This window comes from Paroedura picta, chromosome 11, assembly GCF_049243985.1.
Source record: "Paroedura picta isolate Pp20150507F chromosome 11, Ppicta_v3.0, whole genome shotgun sequence".
NCBI lineage: Eukaryota > Metazoa > Chordata > Lepidosauria > Squamata > Gekkonidae > Paroedura > Paroedura picta.
The window spans coordinates 38,775,595-38,795,960 of NC_135379.1; the positions used below are offsets into that span (position 1 = coordinate 38,775,595).

General features: G+C 40.0%; 2 protein-coding genes across 4 annotated transcripts in view; one reads left to right on the forward strand and one right to left on the reverse strand.

Moving 5' to 3' along the window:
- ANO10 (anoctamin 10) overlaps positions 1-15,338 on the forward strand; it is a 76,937-nt gene extending 61,599 nt beyond the window's left edge. For 2 of the 3 annotated variants that reach the window (XM_077302705.1, XM_077302703.1), the window contains one exon: positions 8,971-9,786. In XM_077302705.1, the coding sequence (XP_077158820.1) occupies positions 8,971-9,015 (45 nt within the window). In that variant the 3' untranslated portion in view covers positions 9,016-9,786. Of the gene's footprint in view, positions 1-8,970; positions 9,787-13,711 lie in introns of those variants that run through there. The other variant, XM_077302704.1, reaches the window with a different exon arrangement.
- Positions 15,106-20,366, reverse strand: part of SNRK (SNF related kinase) — a 39,484-nt gene continuing 34,223 nt past the window's right edge. The window contains exon 7 of the mRNA XM_077302702.1: positions 15,106-19,552. Within this exon, the coding sequence (XP_077158817.1) occupies positions 18,334-19,552 (1,219 nt within the window). The 3' untranslated portion in view covers positions 15,106-18,333. The remainder of the gene's footprint in view (positions 19,553-20,366) is intronic.

A 20,366-nucleotide genomic window follows, 5' to 3' on the forward strand; every position in this document is an offset into this window, starting at 1 on the left:
TATAAAACAACCCCCCCTTCCTCAGTATTTTGTAAAATAAGTACCAATTGTATTTATGTCATTTCAAACCTAGATTTTAACAGCGTCCCATTGCATTCATTTAAACGCTGACCTTTTACCCCATTTGCACTGTTGTTTCACCTGTGAAACAGAATTATTATTTTGACAATAATTCCAGGAAAACAATAAGTACATAATTATTTCAGAAATATATTAAACCACGGATCCCAGGCTGGTGGAGAAGATGGAGCCCGTCATAAAATGCTACAGAGTACGGTCATGCATCACTCTGATAGAATTACTTCAACATTTTAGGCAGAAACTATTTAAAAGTATGCGTTTAAAATTAAAACATTGTGTAAAATTATTTTCTTGAATGCATGTGGCTTACTTTTCATCATAATGTGATGATCTTTATGCTGTGGTTTCCACTGCTGTCAAAGAAACTTTAAAAATCTGCAGGGGGGAGGAGGGAATTGGTTCTCCAGTGTACAATCAGAAGCCTGGCCTGGCCCACTGTTAAAAGCATGGGGTGTTTGCAGTTGCCACACTGGGGACGCCTGCATTAAATAATACTTCTACCTTAGCTTGTGCAAAATGTATTTACAGTGCATCGTATACTGGATTATTTCAGAACACCATTACCATAAGCATACCACCAACATCAGTGAGTTTCAACTCTGTATGGGATTGCAGTGTTAATAACCTTTAAAAGAATAATGTGTAAAGTATTGCTTATATGTTTAGTTTCTACGAATACAGCTATTAAAATATACGCAGGCGCACACACGAGGGCCACAGTCCTGGAAGAGTTAAATGTACTTGAGGCAATTGCTGTTACAAACTCTGGACAACCAGAAAAATCATGGCTTCACAATGTCCAGAATTTTACTGTCATGCCTGAGTTATATGACAGTCATAATGTGCCATCTTTATTTAAAAAGAAATACTGTTGTATACTGGGAGTCATAATTATTGATAGAAGTGCTTTGGTCTGATTATGTTTCAGAAATACTATCATATTGCTAGCCATCAGTCAATGGCAAAGCCTTAGAGATCCTCTATCTGTGGATTTAAAAAAAAATATATACACACTATCATCTGATCATATAACCGTTTGTGGCCTCTTACAGATAATTATTTGGGATTCCAGTCCTATTTACATTGGTTCCTCAAGATCAGTTTGTTTTACATAAAACCCACAGAGCTGTACTTCCCTGTTTATGAAACACCCATTAAATAGAGTGGGTCAGAATGGCATGACGCATCATGTGTGCTTAATCTGTTTCATATAAATTTGCCGTGAAAGTGCTGGGTCAATATGGATAATGTGCAATCTGTTCTAAACAGCCAGTTGCACAATAAGCATAATTTGTGGGAGACAGTTATGGATCTCAGGAGTCCTTTCATCGGTGCATGTATCGAATTAATCTCCTCATAAATGCTCATTCAGAGAGTGCCAAAAGACTGTTCTGGTTGGTTGCCATGGCAGATATTATTCTTCGTGCTCCTGCGAGAGCTACATTTTTATGAACTGTGAATGTTTTCAAGTTTATCACCGCAGCAAGCTGTGGTTAGCGGGCATTCTTCGCTGACAGTTCCTTTCTACAGTCTGATTCTCCCTTTCCTTTCCTTTCCATCAGATTCTCAGCAAAATGTTTTGAGAGGTCTTTTAACTTCATTTTATGCAAATTGGAGCAGATCTGTGTTTCATCATGTGGTCGGTCTCCTCTCTCCCCCGCCCCCTCCCCCAGAAAATTTTGCAAGGGTTTGCTATTGCAATAACTAACCAAAATTGCTAGATGCCTTCAAAAAAGCTGATTGGATTTCTTGATAAGTCGATATGTCTGAGTAGAAAAATCATGTACAAAGGTTTCTTGGATTGGGTTGTCCTGTAATTGTATATCTTTTTAAAAAAGGAGTTTTGTTTTCATGCAGGCCTGCTCCTTTGATAAAAAATGATAGTGTAGAATTTATCACTTTAACATATATAACCACATGCAGGATAATGCTGACACATATTTGCCCCGTTTTAGAAAGTGTGTTTTGTTTCTGCACAAAGTGGCACAAGAATGCCTTCCTGTGTTATCCCTGGCAGCAGCAGCTCCTGGGATGGCTTGCCAAATTTCTTTTGTTGGGGATGGTGTGCAGATTGGGTTCAAGTGATTAAGTGCTGCCAGTTGCTGCAGGGAAGAAAGGAAAAGCCCCCCCCCCATGTGCGAATGGATCTTTTAAATGCAATCAGCTCCTCTGGGCTGTATCCAAATGTTTGAAGCATGCATAGCGGTGAAAGCTAAAATGGCATGTTTCAGATTGCAGTTGTCCGTAATAGCACAAGCTCTAACAGAGAATGTCTCTGAGCCTTTCACAAACAAATATTCCCCTATTCCCATAAAGACCTATTTAAAAGGTAGGCCTGGAAGACTGGGGCAGGATGGTCACATTAAAGAATGTGGACCTAAACCCCAGATTTTCCTGATGTCTAACCCATTCTTTTCTAAAATACAGCTTATTGTTAAGAGGTTCAGACAGTCTCTTTGTGTTGGGATGTTGCTGGTTTAACACGATCGTGGTCACCCATTGAGTTTGTATGGGGATGTTTCTCTTTCCTGTAACTTTTACACCATCTGCTATCTGTTCTCAACTGGTCTTAAAGAAAGGGATTTAGAAGCAGCATACCATATGCTCACCTCATTATGTGAACCCGAGATCCCTGGAGATTGTATAACGTCAGAAAGGTTGGGAACCTCAGCACTAAGTGCTCTGACTCACTTTGTCATATGGGGATCTTTCAAAACAACAGAAGGGAATAGTATTGATTTCAAAGAACTAAGGAAACTTAGGCCCTCTTCGGTGCATACATCAAGATGAGTCATGCAAATGAATCCATGTGAGTTACAAGGCCAGAATGATTTCCAAGCCTATCTGCCCATGCAGACCAGGTTCAACTGTTTGTGGCTTTGTGTTTGTTTGTCTGTTTGGCCATCAAGTTGCAGCTGACTTTGACCTCACAGGGTTCTCAGGGCAAGAGATGTTGAGAAAGTGGCTTGCCATTGCATGCCTGTGTGTATTCCTTGGCAGTCTCCCATCCATATGCTGAAGAGGGCCAGCATGGCTTAGCTGCTGAGAACTAATGAGATTGGGCTAGCTTGGGCTATCCAGGTCAGGGCAGGGCATGTTTATAGCTTTGAAACAGGCTTCCTGGTTGTCTAGAGAGACAGTTCTAATTCACCAGGTTGGTAAGTGGTAGGCTTGTGCATTTAGGGCGCTTCGGCCCTAAATGTTGTATAGTGATTAGAGTGCTGCACTGGGATCTGGGTTGTAATGATGAACAGCCTTGTTTCAAACATCTGTTTGTTGGATTGGATTTAATACTTATTTTATTTGTTCAATTTATGTAGCGCCCCTCACTATGACGTCTTGGGGTAGTGTGCATAGAACCAATAAAACAGAATGTACACTAAACTACTTTTAGCAATTGAGAACATAACATAACAGTCATTTCAGCTAGTAGGCAACAGCAACATCACTTAGAAACTTGAGCAAGGGCAACAATTGAGAATAAAAACATGTTGAATGTTCACTTTTTTCACATCTAGATCTCCTTTTTTGCACCATAGACTCTTTTTCCTTCCAGTCATTTGTTGTATGGGGTGTGTTGTCAGAACCCCACTTTGTCCAAGGCCTGTTCAGCAACAGACTGGGCGCAAGTCTTTTCCCACTCATGCATCTGGCGAAGCCTTCTGGGAGAGGGCAGGAGGGCACCTGGCTTTAAAGCCGCAAAGCCGACCTGTTCCTAAAAACGCTGGCAGGGGCTCATGGGAATTGTAGTCCATTGACATCTGGAGGACCACAGGTTGACTACCCCTGCCTTAGATGACTTGTTTTTTCTTCCTAGCAGTAACAGCTCGTAGCTGCTTGAAGGCACCCAAATGTTCCCTGGCTTTTTAAAATGTCATGCTGCTAGTCTTCTGGAATTAATGTTCTGCTGTTAAGTCTCATTTGAAGAAGAAATCTCGTCATTAAGTGATATTTAGTTACATTAATAATTTATTTGCTGTGTCCTGTGATTTTTAGTGGTGTGTTATGCAAGGCATTGCTCAGCAGCTATCATCGGCCTGTCAGTGTCTTTTCATGTGATAGTCTGTCGGCTTTGATGTGTCATGTTGAGAGTGAGTTGCCTCTCCTTCCAATGCACTTTTCGCCAAAACTATGATGATGTGTCTGGGCATGAAGAAGAGGCGCTCATGATTAAGTTAACTGCTTTTGGGAGAGAACATTTTTGCATGCCAGAAAAGATTGCTCTCACTTCTCATGGTGGGGTTTGGCTTGATTGCAAAAGATCCCAGGTTCTGTCCTGGTATTTCCAGTTTAAAAGGATTTAACATTGAGTTAAATGTGAAGCTTCTGTCTCTAAACATATCCTCCATCTAGGTGTATACACTTCTGAAGGTGGTGTTTCTGCCTCTCTAACCCTTTCCTAAAGAATTCTGCAGTGTTCGATGTATACCATGTCAAAACAACGGTTTTGGCATCCTCAAGGGACTCAAATGATGTTCCTCTTAAATGTTCTTTCAAAAGTCTGAAGGGAGAAGATCAAGGCTGTAGGGTAGATGGGATAAGGTTTCCCAATGAAATTATCATCATACAAGCCCTTGTTACCTTCAGAGAACGAGCAGGCCCCTTGGCAGGATGGAGAAAAAACCCGTGGTGCAACCTTTCTGGACTTGTTATCATCAGTGCAGTTTTCAGTTTTCTTAACGCTTCTTCATAATAAGCCCCCATGATTGTCCTATGTCCTTTGAGAAAATAGTTTTGTTTGAAATAAACCTGTGTGTGTGTGTGTGTGTGAACTTGAACCCTAGTAGCAATACTTTTTTACTTACCCTCATAGGGAAAAATTAAATCTGTAATAAACTCTTTAGACTCTTTGTACTCACTATCTGAAAAGTCTGCCTTTGATTTAATTAAATGCAGACTACTAGACATAGTACTGCAAGAACTTAGCAGTAAAGCTAGAAATCCCTGCTCATATTTCTATCATCTAACCATCCCACAACAATGTAGGGCTAGAACTAATGCTCTACCTCCTGCTGTGTTATATGGGAGATTTCAACAAATCCCAGTCAACTAGGCTCTACCCTTGTGGACAGTTTTGTATAGAATCAATCACACATGTTCTTTCCCATTTTCCATTTTATCTTACCATCTGAGCTAAATTTCTTAACCCAATGCTTTGTGAAAAACAACAGCATCTTGATGAATTTAAGATTCAGTTTCTTTTGACTTCCCAGAACCCTTTTATAATTGAATCAGTTGCAAAGTTTTTACCTCTTGCCATGAGAGATCTTGAATGTATTCTCTCTCACTCTAAAGCATATCTGCTTTTGTTTACTCTGTATTGCAGTGGGTCTTTCTGTATCCCCCCCCCCGCCACCCTATATTGTACTTCTTCTAATATGCCAATAAAGGCCTTGCTGTTGTTGTTGATGTTGACTTACCCTCATATATGTATAATACTCACAATCTATTCCATATCACAACATCAATCCATGACCCTCCTCAATACAGTCAGTAGAAGGACCTCAGAAGCAACTGTTGATAGATAGGAAATGAGAAGAAGTCAGGACTACTGAAAATTAGAGAAAGAACTAATGTACCTACTTATCCATGTGTTCTAAGAAATCTTTCCAAAAAGTACATGAAGAGCACATGATTTTAGAATCCCAAGTAACAGAAGAAAATGGTAACTGCATGGTCATCTCTTGAACCAAAACATGAAAGGATGACCCATATTTGGGACCACACAGAAATTGCAAAGATCTTAAATGAATTCTGATATTTGTTGCCTTATGAATAAAAAGCTTTTATCCTGAAGAAGTCAGCAGAATGAAGTTATTACAATAGAAAGGGGATTGGGTACTCATTTCATTTTATACTTGGTACAAATTTCTTCCCATCAGATGTATGTAAATGTTTGGTGCTCGAATTCTGTGCTGCCAATGGGTGGCCCGGCAGGCTGGAATATTCACAGCCCATTTACAGACTCTAACATCACAGAACATAGTAAGGTTGAAAACTTGAGAAAATTGCTTTAGGATATGTAAATTAGTTCACGTTCAGGTTATGAATGCAACATTGCTATTGCATTCTGTCTTCTGGTAAGTGCTTTTTAAACCAAGCATTTAGGCATTTAATTGAATATGAGGCAGCAAGCCTGCTAAAGGAAGATTACAACACACAACACTTAGGAGATTTCCCCCCACTCTTGCTAGGATCACATGCAAACAAAAATGTACAGTAAACTAAACTGAATTTGCTAATAGGTAAGATGGAAGTGTAGCATTTTAGGGTGACTGTGACATAATTATTTGGGAATACAATGAAGACGATTGTGATTTTACAGTGGTTTGCTGTGGGCAAGGACCTCCCTTCCCAGCATGGTGTAGTGGTTAAGAGCGGCGGACTTTAATCTGGAGAACCATGTTTGATTCTCCACTCCTCCACATGCAGCCAGCCTAATAACCTTGGGGTAATGTGGCGCAGAGTGGTAAGGCAGCCGCCTGAAAGCTTTGCCCATGAGGTTGGGAGTTCAATCCCAGCAGTCGGCTCAAGGTTGACTCAGCCTTCCATCCTTCCGAGGTCAGTAAAATGAGTACCCAGCTTGCTGGGGGGTAAACGGTAATGACTGGGGAAGGCACTGGCAAACCACCCCGTATTGAGTCTGCCATGAAAACGCTAGAGGGCGTCACCCCAAGGGTCAGACATGACTCGGTGCTTGCACAGGGGATACCTTTACCTTTACCTTTAATCACAGTTCTCTTAGGACTGTTCTCACAAAACAGTTCTGTTTGAACTCTCTCAGCCCCATCTAACTCACAGGGTGTCTGTTGTGGGGGGAGGAAGGGAAAAGTATTTGTAAGCCACTTTTGGACTCCTTCATGTAGTGTAAGGCGGGGTATAAAATACCAGCTCTTTTCCCCCTGTACGAAAATTCCCTATCTCTTTACAGAAGAGAATGCGCCAACATATCATAGTTCCCCTTCCACCAGAGAATATTGTACCTAATTTCTGTTAATGCTCTGAGTGCATCCAGTATTTTGGTACTGACTTTCATTTCTCAAGTGGTTCAAACTTTAGTGGCAACTAAAAGAAGAATTTGAACAACATTTATCCATGATTAGATTTTCCTATCTCTTTGTTAGAATTATATAGAAAGCAAAATGTATAGAAGGTTAGCAAAGGCACTTCCATTCAACTATGAGTATGTTTTTGACCAGGTTACCCCAATGATTCTTTCTCGTGAAAACTTTCTAAAGTCTCAGCATGAGCACTTTCCAAAAGGGGTTCAAGACTGGTGTTTTGGAGTAAGTTTTAGAGTATTGGAAGTAGTTTGGAAATTTTGCTTTCTATTTAAACTTTTAACGATTAAACAAATCTGTGATTTAGTGATGTAATTAATTTAATTTTAGTTCATCGATAATGAAGATGCAATGCAAACTGAGATTCCTCTGAGTTTGAGCAACTGTCAGAACTCACACTATTAACAGTCTTATAAAACTCTTCCAAGCAGCAATGCTTTCTCTCTGCTGCACTCACTCAAGGGATAATTGAATTGAGGTGCTTACTTAGGCTTCATCCACACTGCCTCTTCTCTCTGCCAGTTAATATTTTTTTATTCAGTAATTATGCAGAATCCATAAAGTGTCAGCATTAAAAGTGAGTGGTTTGGCAGTATTCTTCATGTTAGGCTCCCAACTTTTAAACGAGTTGATTGTGGCAATTCTTGTGACTTTAAAAGCCATTGTAGTACTGCCCATCTAGTGTGGACTGGCCAAATGTTATTGATGCTTCAGAAAGAGGTGCAGTTGTAGGATGGTGAATTTGGTTAGTGAATTCTCCACTTTTTGCATTATTTATTTTGCATTCGATTGCAGAACCATTCTCATATTTTGCTACAATCTCTTCCCCTATAGCCAAAAACGCTGTCCTGTTTTTTTTAAGCATTTTTCACAATTGTATCTTTAAAATATAGCTTAATTAGTGTTTTCTTGATTGTAGCTTTCCCTCAGGAAATGGCTCACTGTTTTGCCTTTTGAAATGTCTCCTCCGCCTGCCACCTGCTAACCCTTGTGATTATTTTTCTCTCAGTAGCCATCATTTATTTATATTTATTTATATTGTATTTGCATAATGTCACTTTATTTGCAGTTATACCATTCAAAGCCACATTTTTAAAAAGCTGTGGCCATGGCTGCACCTCTGAAATGTAAGAGATAAAGAGATGTTTGTTGATTGGTCACAACAGCACTAAACAATATACTTCTACTTCCTTGGGAGTGAATCCCATTGATCCAAACTGATCCAAAGTGAATCCCATTGATCCAAATTGATTACTGGTGGGCATTTTTGAACTGTTATGAGCACTGATTCAAATTATTTATTTAATTAATTTCTTTCCCGCTCCTGACTTAAAGTCTTGGGTCGGCTAACAATGAGGTAAAGTGAAACATGATAAAATATTATGACCATTATAAGGCATGATTATTAAACTTAATGATCCATACACTAAGATTAGTACCTCTGCCCATTAATTGGACACTCACTAATTGACAGTGAAAAAAGAGGGAGTGTGTGTGCAGGGGGGGCATTATTACCTGATTATGTCTATGCTGACCTCAACCGAAGGCTTGGCGGAAGAGCTCCATTTTACAGGTCCTGTGGAACTGTTGACGTTCTGACAGGACTCTGATCTCACTTGGGAGCTCATTCCACCAAGCCGGGGCCAGGGCCAGGCCCGAATCTAGCCACATTTCTAATTTTGCTTCCAGCATATTACGGAACAAAGCCTCAGCAGCAATAAAGGATCCAGGTGTAGAAAGGGTCTCTTGATTCTGTTCAAAAATTGATTTTTTAAAAATTCCTTTTAAGACATTTGTTTAACTTGCATCATGTTCTACTTTCTTTTAGCAAATGAAGCTGGCAACAGAGTCCCTGAAAGAAGAAAAATCCTAAAATATCTTAAGCATCTGCTGATGAATAGTAAGGTTTCGAAAGTATTATTGTCAAGAAATGCCTGATCACTACATTATAACACTCCACTTGTCTTTATTTACCGCTCGAAGCCAGATCCAAAAAAGAAAATAAAACCCTTTTCCTTCTGAATGTCGTACCTGAAGCTTGTGCCAGATCTGGCTGCAGTGCACAATAACCACTAATGTTTACAAAAGGATGCAAACTCTCGAAAACGTGCAACCGCTAATTATAACTATATAATCCTGAATTGTAGCCTTTTAAAGAATTCTGGGGGCTGCTGCACTCAGTGCAGAGTTGCACATCTCCCATGGCAGTTAAACAGTTTGATCCTCATATGACTGTATTTAACCATATTAATTTGTAGATTGCTTATGAGATTGTTCCTTGCAAATATGTAAAAATGAATCTAAATCTTGTTTATTGTATGATGTGAGGTATAAATTTCTCCCACAGGACCAATTCAGTGCAGGTTTTAAAAAAGAAATAAATGTGAAGCAAAATGTATGCGACAGTAGTATTTTAACATGAAAATCTGTGCCTCCTTCATATTTGTTTTAAGGAACTGAAAAAGAAAGCTTTTGGCATGAAGCAAAGTCCAGTCATCTTAATATGGTGTACCAGTTAAACAGCCGTGCTTGTATCTTACTTCCCTGTATCAATTTCTACCTGGCTGGATCTTTAAATGCAAGTGGTATTAATAATGTCATCTGAATCGGCTAGAAAGCTATTAAAATATGCAGTCATTGGGAATCTCTTGTTTCCTTGTGCATATCAAAACGCTTACTTTTTATTGTGGTTATATCACATTTGTGGTTTGGGCTTCACTGTGGAAACTGTGGGGTGCTGGGGGGAGGGGGTTAGGGCCATGAATTGAAATAATAGATTGGAAATGTTCTGTTCTTCCAGAATAGGTTTCATTAATCCTATAACCTTCAGAATTGATGCACCAGTTCCATACACTAAAAGGAACTTTTATAACTGAACTTTCACCCCTGCATATGTAGTGTTTAATTCATGCAATCTGCCATACTGTGATAGTCCTTACAATTCACCTAGTCTTCAGCTTTGCCTCACTTGTGTAACTGTCCTTTGTAGGGCTCCCTAAAGAAGATGTTTCAGTCAGATTTTTGTTTTTGTCTGAAGAGTTCCAGTAACTGATATGTGGTAGTCGATATCTGAAGATGACATGGTGCTCTTTCATGGGGTACAGAATTGCAATTCTGAGGAGCAATCTAGAAGAAGAAGAGTTGGTTCTTATATGCCGCTTTTCCCTACCCGAAGGAGGCTCAAAGCGGCTTACAGTCGCCTTCCCATTCCTCTCCCCACAACAGACACCCTGTGGGGTGGGTGAGGCTGAGAGAGCACTGATATCACTGCCCGGTCAGAACAGTTTTATCAGTGCTGTGGCGAGCCCAAGGTCACCCAGCTGGTTGCATGTGGGGAAGTGCAGAATCGAACCTGGCATGCCAGATTAGAAGTCCGCACTCCTAACCACTACACCAAACTGGCTCTATGTAGTAGAACTCAAACAAACTAATATTATTTATCCAAACAAGATTATGCAAGGAGAAAACAGGGTTGCACTTACCAGTAACTGATGTTCATCGAGTGGCTTCTGTGCAGGCACACATGGGTCTGGGATGTAGCAGGCCTGCCATGGAGAGGAGCTAGCGAGCTATTTAAAAGTCATTAGACTCCCAGAAGTGCTACCCCCCCTCCTGAAGGAGGAGAGTGACTTTACCACCCAAAAGTCAATCTCTTCCAGACAGTTATATTGAGGGGAAGTCTTTGTTTACTTATAATAAAGTTAAGACTTTTATGAAATGACTAGGGTTAAAGCCCATTGTATTTTTAAATACAATGGGTGCTAGCATGGGCGCTGGTGGGGCCAGGGGGCTCGCAGGTCTCCTTGAGGGCATCCCTGCCGTGGCATCCCCGCCGCTCCCTCTCCTCAACCCTCCTCCCCCCCCCCCCCCGGCATCCTGGCTTTGGCGCGGTGAGAGGAGCAGGCCCGGTGCATCTCTGACATGGCGGTCCTGCTGTCTTGGCCGCGACAAAGCCTTTCCGCCCCTCCCCCCAACCGGCCTCGGCGCGGCAAAAGGAGCAGGTGGGTGGTGTCATTGATAATGTCTTCTTACACTGAGGCTAAAAGGGAGTGCCCATTGCACATTAATGTTCATTCCACAAGGGCACAAGCCACATCTGCAACTTTCTCAGCTGGTCTTCTGATGCTGGATGTCTGCAGAGCTGCCACCTGGTGGGTCCCGTTGACCTTCATCAAGCATTATTCTATGGATGTCGACTCAGGATCGGATGCTGCAGGGGGCATAGCGGTGCTATGGATGCTCTCCTGCTGATGTTGCCCATTCCCTCCTCTTTGGTGAGTGATCTCGCTATTCTCTCATGCGGGACTGCACTGAAGCCACAAAGATGAAAACAGGGTTGCATTTACCTGTAACTCATGTTCATCAAGTGGCTTCTGTGCAGGCACACATCCCGCCTGCCTTGCGTCAGCTGGCATCAGAGATCATCTGTTAGGGCAACCAGTGGCCAGGTCAGAAGCTCCACCACGTGGCCAGGTCAGAAGCTAGATTGGACCAGGTAAGCCAGCAATTGATATGTGGCTGCCCATTCCACTGCCGTCCCTAGAAAGGCTAGTTCCCCCAAATTGTAAGGATCCCCAGCCCCTTCACGCCCATAGCCTTTGTGCCCCTCTCTTATATTATGATGATCATAATTAAAAGCATCCTTCGTTGTGGTCATTCATTGCCACAAGGTACAGTAATTGCTTCGGTGATGATGTACTTACTATCGCTAATATGGAATCTCATCTACTATTAATACCAAGGTGGTGTTACATCCCCCCCCCCCAATACAAGAATTACTGACCTAGCAACAAATATAATAATTAGCAGCAGTTAAACCAGTACAATTTGGTAAAGGTTGAATCCCCTTTCTCCTTACCAATCTACCCATCGGCACCTGCAGGAGAGCAGGGTTTTCAGACCAGCAATATCACAAACCTACCAACAATACCCTAATAGAGGGGGGAGGGCAGAGCAACATCCAAGAAAGGAGAATTATTCCCATCCCCAAAAGTAGAATTAATAATCAGGCAGTAATCAATCTGCAATCCTCTGATGTTGATAGGTTTGGATCTCTAAACTGTGGAACTGAGAGGGCAAGCCACATTTGCTCTTTATTCAGAAGCAATTTCTCATTGAACGGATGACCATGGGTGGGGAAATATTGGTAGTCTTACCTTAGCAGTCTTAAGGCAGATATTTAAAGCTTTTCTGGCCAATAGCTGCTTTATTCTTAGACTTTGTCCTTCCATATAAACATAGCATTGTCTTCTTTAAATAAGTTCTTGGGGCAGTGCTACCTGGGTTTGTTTTCATTTGGATGATTGAACACCAGTGTCAATTGGCATTTCTTTAGTATTTGTTTTATTTATAAATATATTGGTGGAAACAAATACTTCTAACAGGGCAGCAGATCCACATCTCCACTATAGGATGCCAATTTCTAAGGGTCAACTGGAAACTCAGTACTGTTTCTCTCCCTATCCTTACCTGGCCTGCATGTCATCTTTCCAAACTCTGGTGGGTACTTACACCTTATCTCCTAACCCAATAAGACCTATAGAGCAGGGGTAGTCAACCTGTGATCCTCCAGATGTCCATGGACTACAATTTCCATGAGCCCCTGCCAGCAAACGCTGGCAGGGGCTCATGGGAATTGTAGTCCATGGTCATCTGGAGGACCACAGGTTGACTACCCCGGCTACAGAGGAAATACCTATAGCCACTTAGAAACCTATTTGTATTACTGAAGACTACAGCTAGTTCAAAAAAAAAAGTATGTCTTCAGGTTTACAAGAAATTAAGGCTATACAAGAGCCCTTGCATCCACTTGCAGGTATATTTTTGCTTGGATGAGAACAGTTCCCCTAGATTCTCATCTTTCTTGTTCCTTTAAAAGTTAAACACTAAGCAGATTTCCTAGACCATGAATTTGACATAATTCAAGCAAGAATACTGATTCACTTTTTGATACCAGGGCTGCATTCCAGAGACAAGTTATGCTAATTCTCCTCAGGCCTTTCCCTTTATTAACTATCTGGCTTTACTGACTCCTCTTGCTGCTTGGGAAAGAGATCTAGGTACATCTTTAGAAAGACCAAGTCGAAGTTCAAATTAATTGTGGAAAAGTATCTTCTGCTGCTCTTAAATTGGATAGGCCATTTCATGCCTTGGTCTAGACTTCAGTTTCTAAGCTCTGTCATAAGTCTAGCAAGGTATTTGTATGATGAGCAGTCTAAAGCTCTCCTTTTTGCCTAAACGCAGGGTACCAAAAAAAACTAAAACAATATCTAGTCTTGGACAGTTGCTCCATAACTCAGCCTTTGAGTAGTTTCACTGATTCAGGGTTCACCAGGTACAAGGGGCCATTCAGACCTTTCTGTAGACTCCTTCACCCTTGGGATTTTGTTTCATCCTTGGACTATGGCTGATCTTTTGGGCCAGACTGCAATCTTTTCCTCCTGCACTTTTGGTTGCAGAATAGCTCTTATAAAATTCTCTTCCACAGCTTTAGGCCTCGGTTAGTCCCTGCCCATATAATTCACTTTCATCAACTGTCTCTCCCCTGCCCCTCCTCCATTGTTTTCCAGGCCTGAGGCTGTTTTCTCCAGCTCTTCACACTCATGACTGCTGACAGGCTTTCAGCTATTGATGGCACCACCTCACAAATCAAGACCACACTGTTCTACAACCCCCATCAACCCACAACAGGATTCTCTGCAGCCACTAGCAAGCATTTTTTACTGTCTACGTTGAAGCCACCTGAACCGCAGCAGCTGTTTCAGAGAAAATTTGTGGTCAGAACTTTGTCTCCATGCTTGTTTTGACACTGTCTTTAAGGTGTTATTACAATGTCAACTGCTGGCATATCAACTTCTTTTGCCTGCTCCAGTCTGGCTAAAGAAAAACATACAATCCCTAAAATGGTATACATTTCCCATTTCAACAAGGAACTGCCACCTGGGTTTGGCTTCCTTTGGACAAGAGCACTCTAGAGCCTTATGACATCTTAAAATTGTTTCATTTACAAATATGCAAGTAGAACATAGGCAAGCATGTTCCTTGGGACTGCATATCTACTTCCTTGTATCAGGTCCCCGTGGAGCTGCCATTCTGAAGCACTCCAGTCATCTCCCAGCTTTGTCAAAACCAAACTATTGTTTCTTCAGTCACATACACTTGGTATTTCTCGGGGCGGGGGGATACCATTTTTTAAGTTCTGAAATTCTGTCTCGTCTTCCATCCTGAGTTTTTAAGTGTGGGGAACTAGTGATAGATCCTAAGTATTTGATCAGCACCATCACATCCAAATAACAGGACTAGGACTTCTATTGTATTTCTACTGCAACACTGTATTGGTCCTTCCTCCTACAATAAGATTTGGTAGAGTTTCACCCCTAAGCAAATCCACTTTCACTAAAGCATTTACCTTCTTTCCTTCATAGCAACAAATATGAATACTGTCCAAACGTTACAGGCATAGACATGAGGACCTCATGGATACACCTAGCTAACAGGAATATGACAAGGCCCCCAACAAGTAAAACTGGTTGCAAAATTATTTAGGATTTAATAAATCTCAAGAAAACACAAACTTTTGCCTATTGGTTTCATTTGCTTTGGCTGTATTTCTACAAGAAACCAACAGTGTTTCTTCATTTGTATCTTCAGCTCTAAACAGGAAAAACTACAATTAATATGCCTTGAACACTTTCAAACATGAACATATTTAACAAAAATGAGGGCTTAAGTGTACATCTTCAAATGCTGGAGTACCAGATTCATTGCTTTTTACCCAGACCATAAATTTTCAGATAAGGTAATACAGAAAAGGAAAGATGCCAGTGATGTGCAAGTCAGCTGTGAAAGAACCAAAAATCAGGATCAATCAAGCAGTGTGCTACCAAGCAGTCACCAAACAGGGAATTTGTAGTCCGTCTTACTTACACAACACTCCTATCAAATAATCAAGATTTACAAGACATGTTTCAAATTTCAGTTTATTTGTGAGATAATATTAGTGGGTAATGCATCTCCCATCTGCTGTTGCAATAAAATTTAACTTTGTATGGGTTTTTTTACCCATTATGACATAAGATACTGCATTATTAACAAGGACTTAAAACCACAATAAATCAGTAATGAAATAGTAGCCATATTAGAGTGTATAAAGTTGACATGGAAGTAATTTATGCACCAATAAAGAGGTCAGTTTTATTAATGGGATTTCTTTTTCATTTGTCACACACCATGAATGTTTTTACAATGAAGAAAGCCAAACTATCGCTGGAAGCAACTGACAAAGATCAACTGATATTTTTGTACCCACCATAACATATATAGCTTCTTGCTCTTGGCCTCCATTCTGCTTAATTTCACTGCTACTTGTAAAATTCTGTGCCGAGATTGTCACATCTTAAATACAGGTAAATTGCTAGAAGTACATTATATACACATACAGAAAAATACAAGACTAGTTGCTTTCCACAATATTTAATTTATATGCTACAGTAACTATATGCAACTTGTAAAGACAGCTTTAAGGGGTACAAGAAACTGTTACTTGCTCTATAATAGTTTGGTCCAATATATTTTACTGTAGTGGTTATTTGCTCCCTCCTTTAACATGACAACATAATACAACATACAACACATGCACAATCATTCACCTGTGAACAAATGAATAAAAAGACACTCAAGGTAACATCTGTACACCCAGAGGTTCAACCAACCATACACAACTAAATAAGGCTATTTTACAGCTATGCAGCATAAATGGTCAACACTGCTGTTCTAAAGTGAGCACCATATATACACATTTGTATATAAAAACAAAGGAAACAAAAACACACGCACACACACCTGGGTTAGTCAAAAGGTGCCATTCCAAGGCTGTACACAGTGTGGAAAGAATATTTACAATACTTGAAAATAAAAAGCTGCAAAGTTTATTGCCAATGCCCTTTATAAACTTTCTCTTAGTTCTTAATAGATGCTCCGTTCACTATCTTCTGTGAACTATCCATATTTCTGGCCCTTTAAAAGATCCCTGCTCAAGAAAATTTCAAGCAAATATGTTCTATGGCTTCGCCCACACATCTGTTTCGGTAGCTTTCAACTGTTGATATCACACTGGTATATATGGTAGGCTGTTTTAAAACAAACTGCAACAGCTTAAAAAAAACACTAAAGTTTTAAGAAGTAGAATATTTCATTTATGACTTGCTGTATTTGGGAAGAAGAAAAGTATAAGCCCCCACTAGGCTAAATATTAAAATATGCTATACAATTTAGACTTACAAGTGCATCTCACTTGGAAATGAATTGTGCTGAATTCAATGGAATTCTTTTTTTGTAAGTGCGCCTTGGGCTGCATCATCAGCTAGACCTGGGTTAGTGTGAATAATGTAAATCATAACCAAACTTAAGTTCTTTGGTGCTCTACAGACCACAATGTAAATGAAATGCATTCTACTTGACCATTTCGCTAGCATTAAGATACTAAAGTGTGTAAACTGTCTCAGACATTGGTGCCTGCCTGGGATGTTGCTACATAATACCATCAATTCTTACTAACATTGCTTTGAAGACCCATTATACATGGCATGAAAAAAATAACATTCTTGCCCTTCACAAAATTAGGAATCTGCAATATATTTTATTCTAGATAAAAGTCCACAAAAAAAGTTCATCTTCTCAAAAGTATCCTTTTGTAGAGAAAAATGCCAACTAGTTCATTTGCTAGTATTTCAACAGCAAAGGAAAAAAATGGTATGCAAACAGCAGTGAATAATGTAGAGTGAAATTGATCCATACCATTTTTAATTATTTGACTTGATTTAGAGAGTGTTACTGAGGGAAATTCAACTGGGCAGCAATTTAATACTCCGCAAACAAAATATGATACTAAAAGAATATATTGAAATCTGCACTACTGTATTCCATGTTGTATTCTGAAATATTAGACGTTAGATTTACAGTGTATTCCACTAGGCTAACAAACTTAAAATATCCTTGCTTTGTTCCAAATGCAGTAAAGAGTTTCCATTTCCATCAATTTCATTTAAAATATCTGATTAAAACACCTGAATTGTATATTTAAAACAACTTTTGGTATAAGTAACTTTACATGGAAGTGATTGCCACTTCTCTTAACTGCCAACAGTGTACATGGCAGCAATATTAAAACAGTTGAGATACCTGATTGACCCTTAAGTAATCTCAACAAAGCTGCTATTTATATAGAAAACAGATTGAATGCTAATGGGTAGGGTGGAGGACATGTTCAGAAGATACCACTTGGGTATGTCTTTTAATGACCAGATAATTTATAGGAATTGGTTTACTGGAATAGATCTTTCAGTAGCTACATACACTGGTCCATCTTGAGTGGCCTGCACTGTATTTAACTACCACCATTCTATGTTCTGTTACTGAATCAATTTTCCCTTTGATTGTAAAAAAGCGTCAGATAGGGTACTATAATTTTCCTTAGTTACTATTTTCAAAAGATTGTCTGCATGTAACAATATTTCTATGGAGGAAAGCTGTCTCAAGGTGTGGTTTTAAATCTTGCCTTTACCAAAACGAAATCTTCAGCTCCTCAACTACCATATATTACAGCTTAAGACAAAGATGTGGGATTAAAATCATAGTTCCAAACACCTTTTCAGTGCAGTTTTGCTTTGTACAAGCCTTGGAAATTTGAAAGCTCCCAAACGAGTTTTCAACATTAAAACATTATTGCTTTGGTTCTGTTGCAAACACACAGAATTATGACAGCTCTCACATAGTTTAGGTATAACAGATCAGAACAAGGTTGGACATTTCACTTAGAAACAAAAACTCTCTTTCTCTCTCTGGTTTAAGTGCAGGACATGAAACTACTAAGTGCTTCATTTACACTGGATCAGGATACAAGCCTTACTGTAATCCAGAATTTCATATTAAAATTATAAATGTAAAAAAATAAAATAAACAAAGGCCTGGTCTGTTGGGAACAAAAAAAATGTGATGGCTAGCAGCATGCAGAAAAATCATGCATTGTCATATCAAGCAAACTAAAATTATTAAAACATAATAAATTACTGCTCAAAGCTCATTTAAAAATATTAAGACAATGGCAATGAAGGATTTCAGTGAAATAAAGTATTCACAGCTCTGAAAGGGAAGATTGGTGATGTCAAGTAGAATGGGTTCAGTCCGGTTGCTGTCAAACAACATGACAGCAAGTAGTTTGACCGGAGGTACACAACAGTCCCTCCTTCGGGTTTCGCTGAATATTCACAGATATTGTTTTTTCACACAGAGGTAGTTGTAACACGTTATTTTTCAAGTTCTTGCTCTTTATTCGTTCCAATTCATTTGTCGTGTCTGACATTTGGTCAGAAAAGAATTTTATGTTGCCCAAAGACGAAGCTGGATTTATACCCCCAGCAGAACTTATGCACATTTTCCATGTGGATTTCTCCTGAACCTTAACACTGGAAAATGATATGGTGTTTTGTGGATCAATAATGTATTTGGAACTGTGGTGAATCTGTGAACCTAGGCAGAGACTCATCAATTTGAGGCTTTCTACAAGGTCCCCTGCACTTCTTGAGGACAACTGCATTGAATTACTAGATCCAGCACACCGACGTGTAGAACCTGAATTGTTATTCGTGCTTCCTCCAGAGCTACCAGAAGGACTTCCACCGCCTTTGTTGTTATCTCCAGGGCTTGCTTTGTCTAGACCTCCATTTCCATTGTTTGGTTTGCTTTGTCCACTGCCATCTCCCTGATTGCCAGGAGGACCTTCACTACTGTCCCGTCTATGCCAGGAATAAGTAAATCCACTGTCTTTATCTAAACGTCGCCTACTTTCTGAATCATCATCACTTGTTTCTGAGCTACTGCAGCTAGAGCCTCGACCCTGGCTTTTCCTTCTGTGGTAACGTTTGTGGACAGTGCTGGGCGATGCAATATTCATTTTTAGCCTGCTAAGTTTTGGAGGCAGATTCTCATCCATATCAAATTCATCATCAGACTCTCCTTCCTCAAAGATCTGATTGAGAACTGGAGCACTCTTCCGGGAAGTAAGACGATTTGTAACTGAAGGCTTCCGGCGCAAGACAACTTGTGTTGAAAGGGAAACAGGTTTTTTATCTTCTTCATCCTCCTCCTCATCTTCTTCCACCCTAAATAAGCACTTCCGACCACTAGTTGTAGGTTTTAAGCTCACTGAAGGAACAACAGAAAGCGCTGGGCCAGCTAATTCAGGAATTTCTTCTTTCTTTGCTGCATCACTAAGTGCCTTATTCCTGTGACCATTGAGAATGTTTTCAGCACTGCGAGCTGGAGACTGAGGAACAGTTCCATGGGACAGAGGAGTTGCTGTGAGATCATCTTCTAGATCTTGTGGAACATCAATTTTTGTTGGCCATGATTGCCTACAGCAAGTATAAAGAAACAAAAATGCAATTTTACTAAAAGTCTAAAGCTCAAAGAAAGAAATTTTAAAAGTCTGCATAAAAACAGGTGCAAGGTAGATAAAAGTTAAGAGTTACAATTGAGCCTTAATTTGAAAATCTACCAAGGAAGCAAAGAGCTTCCCCACTGCTGAATGGCAAATCTGTGAAGCTGAAGACAGCTTCACAAAGATTACAGGAAGACAGTTGGAAATGCATAAGCTAAAAAGTGGAAATACATTCTGGTTTTTAGATAAAAGAAGAGGAAGACAGACTCATTGTTTCTTTGACAGTAACAAGTTTGAAATCAGAAGATGCAGAATTAGAATTACAGCACATTCCTGGGCAGAAGTGCACCCTTAAGCTCACTATCTTCTGTGGACTCTGAAGGATATAACAGATATGTTATATCAGTGGTTCTCAACCTGGGGATTGGGACCCCTTTGGGGGTCAAACAACCCTTTCACATGGGGTTGCAGCAGGGCAAACAACTTGACCGGGGTAGATTGAGATAGAGTGTTCATCTGTCCGGAAAAGAGTGTGATTGGCATGGTGGGACAAGGGGCAGAACTGAACTGAGAAACCCCAGAAGAAAACCAATTTGTATACAATCATGAACAATGGATCTTCAAACCACTGGTCAGTTTTGGTTTAATTTCTGTGAAAAAAACACTTGCATAATTTTATGGTTGGGAGTCACCACAACATGAGGAACTGTATTAAAGGGTCGCAGCATTAGGAAGTTGGAGAACCACTGTGTTATATGGTATCTCCAACGTGACTATTATCAAGGACA